The following is a 6,179-nucleotide window of genomic DNA, read 5'->3' on the forward strand; positions in this document are numbered from 1 at the left end:
TGCAATCAAAGCAATAAGTACCTCAATTAAAATGTTGATTGCGAAACCTTTCTTGGATCTGCAGTGTGTGCAAAGCTGACAGACATTATGCTCCTAGAATACGAAGTAGTGCCTCACTGAAAAGATAAGATCATTTTTTCCTCTAGCTGTTTTCAATTTAACAAACATATTGGAGGTGAACTAGTGGAAGGAAACATTTGTTTTAGCTGATTTCAGTTCAATTATCCTCACAACAGGCAGCTCGCGCGATCCTGAAAGCAATAATTATCTGCTAAAAGCATTGAAATAAAAAAAATGAAAACGCTTCATCCAGAGATTGGGCGAGTTCATGTTTAGTACCCTCTAATCCATTTCCCTGAGTGCGTGTCATTAAAGGAAATAGTGGCTCTTAACCCCTTAATGCACGCCGTACCTCCATTTGCACGTTGTAATAGTCATTGAAAAAGTTAACTACCATAGTAGCCTACTACAATACTATGACATAACACAGGGCTTTTAGCAATGCACTAAGACTTGATCCTTGCCATTCTGCTAACAGCAAATTTATAATGCTGTGTCTTAACGGGTTAATTAATTCAGATACTGTTATTGGCCCCATTATATGTACAGTAGGCTACCTTTTCCATATGGTCCTCCAACGAAGTCACCAACTGCTGCCTCTTGGTGGCCAGTTCTCTGTGGGAGCTACACTCCTGGCCAAGAGCCTCCATCCTCTCTTTGATGTATCCCATCATCCTTTGCACCTCGGAGACTTGCGGACTGTCGGATTTAACGCATTAGTGTTCCAATTAGTCTCATACCAAGTCTGACACTGTGAGAGTGAAACTGGATGCAATCAGTTCACAGAGCTAAGTACAATATTAAAACAACAACAATGCTCTCATGGTGACAATGGCATCAAGGTTCCACTCAATTTACATGTACACAGACCTTCAAGAGTCAAGGAAATGTTGATAGACAGTATGCAGCGTGAAAGCACAGTTAGTCATTCGATGTGCTCCTGGGCCAGACAATAAGAAAAGCCTCCCTTAATAGGTGTTGCTAGTTTACAAAACGATTCAGGGTTTTAGGCCAGGTGTGAGAGTTTATGTTGTTTAAATGTGGAAAATTGAAAATACACAGTTACTATTAAAAGTGAGATTTTAATGCAATATGAGAATTCAAATTAAGAGGGCCCCTCTTGAATCTTGGGCCCCTGCACCTGGGCCCTGTAGGCCCGTGCAGTAATCAGTCCCTGTTAGGGTTCAAAAAGTGGAGAAGACGCGCTCACACTATCGCCTAAATAGGCTACTTAACAATTCTTAACTGGGTGCTGAATCCCACAAAAACTTGAATGAATAAATGAAGCGAAGGACAGCACTCTTACGATTTCTTCTTTGTTTATTCGCCCACAAACGTTTCGAGCAGAGCCCTTCTTCAGCGTGTAATGGCGTTTGGCCTGTAAGGTTTGCCACATTTCAGTGGTAAAAAAAAAATGGGACATACTGACACGCGAGCGTGAAACATCTATGATATGCGTTTATTTCAATGGGGTAATATGAAGGCGCGCATTATTAAAAAAAACAGGACAGTTATTCCAGTTACCTGGACGGACCATAAAAACCAGGACAGTCCAGGAAAAACTTGGACGTGTGGCAACACTAGTCCCTGTGCTTACCTGTTTGGTGAGGCCTTCTGCAGGAGCAGCTGTCCTCTCGTCAGGGGATCTGCCGTCTCCTCTTTGATGCTGCGATTCAACTCCTCATGCCTCTTGGCCTTCTCTGCGAATGTCAGCGACTGGTTCTTTAAGGCCTTAATGCTGATCTCAATGGATCCCAGAACCTCAAAAGCCTATGTGAGAAGATAACAACAGGTTATTTTTTTCCCCTTTATTTTGCATGTGAAGGCAAATTGTGTATTACAGTAATGCTATATGTATGTTAAATTGTGCAAGCTAATTCTTCATTTCAGCCTGAGTACTACTTATGTATGTGTATCATAAGTGGTGAATGTCAAGTAAACAGGCAATTAAACAACTAATCGTAATTCCACTTGACGGTCAGACTTGGAAAAAAAGCTGTCAGTAAAGAGCTGCCTTTTTCATCACTTGAATCTAAACTTGCAGTGAGCTACGCTCGCACTAGAGGGCACTGTTGCACAAAAGAAATGTCCAGCATCTCTCCACCCTCCAACTACCGTAAGTGCAGAGTGTAAGACAGACAGATAGACAGACCCCTGGCCCTGACTGAGTCCCTGGGGTGACATTTTTAAGCTACGGTATCATCACCAGGCTCTTTTGGCCATCATCACGCCCCCAGTTACGTGGTTAGGCTCATATGCACGGCAGTACTATTAGCAGGACGCCTAGCCAGAGACGAATGATAAGCTAGAGACGATTCATAAGCAGTTTCTTGTGGGATCCATATGATCTATGGCTCTAAACTGGCATCTTATGGCAGCCATGCCCCTTTAGGAGACTAGGAGGATGATGGAGTTCAATGGAAAGTCACGCCCATTTAGGATTCCACTTTGTTGCATTGGTGACGCGTCCTACAAGTACAATCTTGGTCTACCATGCTGAAAATCTTTGGCCTTGCTAACTTTGTTAGCGCTGATGAAGAGAGCGCTCATAGTCAAAGTCAAAGTTAACTTTATTATCCCAGAGGGGAAATTCAAGTGGTCAAGGTGCCTACAGTTGAGACGAGGTAGACAAGACTGAGACGAGGTAGACAAGACTTTAGGCCTACCTCGTTAGCGCTAGTGAAGAAAGCGTGTCCCTCCTGTAGGTTCGCCTGTCTTTCCATCATGAGGCTCCAGAAATGCTCCTGCAGCCCCCGGAGCGCACGGCACTTCTCCACCACCCGCTCCACCTCCCGACGCCCATCTTCCTCATTCTCTCTCCTCCCCTCTTCATCATCATCATCATCATCATCGTAGTCCTCCTCCTCCTCTGCCTTCTCCGCTAGGGAGGCCTGCATGTCGGACGCTCGCACACATAGCCTCTCCACCAGCAGGCCCCAGTCCTGCGTCATAAAAAACAAGAAAATGTATCACATGCAATGACTGTATTATGGTGCTCTATACCAGGGATGGGGAACCGTTTTCAATCGAGGGCCAGTTCAAATTTTATGAAGCCTAAGGGCCGTACTATGAACACAAACCAGGATTTCCCCCTGCACTTTAGGCCTTCATTGAAGATAGACACCAATACAACAGACCCCACTTTCACTATGTCCCGTGAAGATATAATTTAATTGAGTCGATACAGTCACCGATCACATCAGGTTATTGATCACATCACTTCAGGTCCTGGACCAGGCAACTAAAATGAAAGTAAATAAATATAGATTGGTAAACTCATAAACACAAATGTGAGTTCATCAGCACAATGTTTGGGATAAGTTCTCCTTCATTAATGTGTCATTGCAGCCAGGGCCGGATTAACACGCAGGCTAAATATGGCTGCAGCCTAGGGGCCCCCAACTGCCAGAGGCACCCTGATTGGCCAAAATGTTTAAATTGCTAAATTGAAACAAGATGCTACTGTATAAAAAAATGCTAGCCCCAGCCCTGAGTCAGCCAGGTGGCGGTGGCGGTGGTGGTAGTTGTGGTGGGTGGTGGTGGTTGTGGGGCTTGACAGGGGGTTGGTTGGTTGGCGCCACATGCCCATGGGAGAGGAATGGTTATGTGGAGGAGATTCCATTCCATCTCAAAGCATGTAGTGGTCATCTTATACAGTAGCAACCACACACACACAAACAAGCACACACACACATATACACATACACACACACACACGTCACACACGTCTTAGCTTTTGTCCAGCCCCCACTGATCCACTCTGACTTCATTACACATCAATTTAGTCCGCACGAGGAATGGATGCACTTGAGGGAGAAAAACAGCCTGTGTGTAATAATGTCACAGGAGGAAAGATTCATTTCATAGAGTCTCATGCATGCATTAAGCTTAATGATGACGTCGTCTGAGGGCTCACTGCATTATTGCACTTAACTCCCTAAAATCAACATGGGTGGAACTGAGAGAAAAGTAAAGGGACCGACTGCAGGGGCAGAGCTATAGGGAGGGCGAGCAGGGCACTTGTCCCAGGGCCCTCCTATATTGGTGGTGGGCGCCCTATTGTCACCTTGACGGGCTGTATAAGGGGCCCTATAAGTGTCTTGCTCTGAGGCCCTGCGTGCAATTGTTCCGCCACTGAAAGCGACCAGCCGTTATATTGCATGGAATGGGCCTTTTTAATGCAGCATTCTTAAAGCATATGGGAGAGAAAACAAATTACTTAACAGCTACTTACCAGCGTACCCATCCTTGCTGACTGAATATTTGTATGGCATGAGTCAGATTCATGGATGATGTTGCTGGTGCTTAGTCTTTAATTTATGACAAACACAAGCGCCCTGTCTGTGGCCTGTGGTTCATAAGATGTACACCCACTATATCGGTATTACCTTGATATATGCACAAGTCGAGAGATAAACACTGCCCGCCATCAGGCAAGCGGTATATACTATCTATTTAGTTTACAAATCTGCTCAGTGGGAATGAATGCTGTGAGTGAGATGCACTTAAGTGTCCGTCCGACTCCGATCCGCGCTGCCTGTGGATATAAGTCATGACCCTCGCTGCATGATTTATAACAGTTACATGCAAACACAGTTAATCTTACCTTGTACCACGCACTGATGAAGGCTTGATAGCCGAAACGCGTTTGCTTTTTGGACGTGGTGGTAATATAAATAAATAATGAGACGCAGTTTGTGAGTGCGGATTTGTCTTGCTTAAGTTGGTGCCTTTTATCGTGCACCCAAGGACTTTCGTTTTTCCGGGAAGTTGAGCGCGTCCTTTGCCAAAACTTGAAATCTTACCTTGGCCCTCTGCTCAAACTCCTTATGCTCCTGAAGCAGCTCCTCACACTCAGTCAGCGACGAGCCTAGCCGATCATTTGCCAGATGCAAATCTGCACTTGTCTTGAACCAGTGCGTCACCTAGGAGAAGGAGAGACAGGCAGACAGAAGGAAAGAACAAGGATGGAAAGAAAGGAAGCAAAAGAGATGAAGAAAGAGAAGAGGAGAGAAGGCAAGAATATTGAAAAAGGGCATAATCTTTCTTTCCAGGAGAGCCTCTGTGGTATCTCGTCTGGTATATTTGTGTTTTCCTTTTGTGTAGACGAGCATAATAGTAAATATGATAATGACAGCCTAGACCTAGGGATTGGCGTGGCCCTCGCTAATCTCAAACACAAGGCGGTGGGCTCAGCCAGTGATATTCATCCTCTTGACACAGTGCCACAGTCCTGAGATTGAGTATGGCATCAGAGGAGCCGAAGCACCTTCCTGGCACGCAGGGCCGGATTAACGCACAGGCTAGATATGGCTGCAGCCCTAGGGGCCCCCACCTGCCAAGGGGCCCCATAGACAGGGCTAGACAGGCTAGATATGGCTGCAGCCTTAGGCCCCCCACCTGTCAAGGGGCTCCCTGATTGGTCAAAGTGAGGAAAACAATTTTGCTGAACTGCAGATGCAGTATTGAAAAAAATAATCTCTTGTTAATACTCCTCACTATAGTTGGCAGACAACCCATTTTAGCCTGAGGCACCTGCAAGAAAATGCCTGTTGAATGCCTAAGCCCTTTTGGGAAAAGGTGCCCTCTGCCTATTAAAGCCGAAGTATAAATATCTCAGCCTCCAAAGCACAAAAAAGACATAATGAAATATTGCAGGTGTATTTAAAAGCTAGGACACTCATTTTGCATTAGATTGTATTCATTCAGCTCTAACATACCCCCATTTTAAATTTAAAAAACCCTCAAGAGCCTGAATGCAGCGTAATATGTCGCTTCAGGCGCCAAAGGTCAAACAGTGTATACGCCGCATCAGGCTAACATGGGTTAATTTATAGCTCGGAATTATCACACTGTTTATGTACGTAATTATCTCACAATTTTTTTTTTCTGCAGGGGGCCTATCGCAACCCGTAGCCTAGGGGCCCCGGGCCATCTTAATCTAGCCCTGACGATTGCATCTGAGGAGCCGAGCGAGGCACCTTCCTGGCACGCTGCCAGCAGCTCTCGCTACTTCCATTTCACTCATATAGCCCTCATACACACACACACACACACACATACACAAGCGCACACACACACACACACACACACACACACACACACACACACTTGTGCAC

General features: G+C 45.4%; 1 protein-coding gene across 2 annotated transcripts in view; it reads right to left on the reverse strand.

The window, feature by feature from the left end:
* ccdc141 (coiled-coil domain containing 141) overlaps nt 1-6,179 on the reverse strand; it is a 46,955-nt gene that overhangs the window by 23,228 nt on the left and 17,548 nt on the right. For both annotated transcript variants that reach the window (XM_063213244.1, XM_063213245.1), the window contains exons 7-10: nt 4,866-4,985; nt 2,727-3,002; nt 1,658-1,830; nt 618-759 (exon numbers count right to left, since the gene is read on the reverse strand). In XM_063213244.1, coding sequence (XP_063069314.1) covers nt 618-759; nt 1,658-1,830; nt 2,727-3,002; nt 4,866-4,985 — 711 coding nt within the window. The remainder of the gene's footprint in view (nt 1-617; nt 760-1,657; nt 1,831-2,726; nt 3,003-4,865; nt 4,986-6,179) is intronic.

The sequence above is a fragment of the Engraulis encrasicolus genome, chromosome 13 (assembly GCF_034702125.1).
Source record: "Engraulis encrasicolus isolate BLACKSEA-1 chromosome 13, IST_EnEncr_1.0, whole genome shotgun sequence".
Classification (NCBI taxonomy): domain Eukaryota; kingdom Metazoa; phylum Chordata; class Actinopteri; order Clupeiformes; family Engraulidae; genus Engraulis; species Engraulis encrasicolus.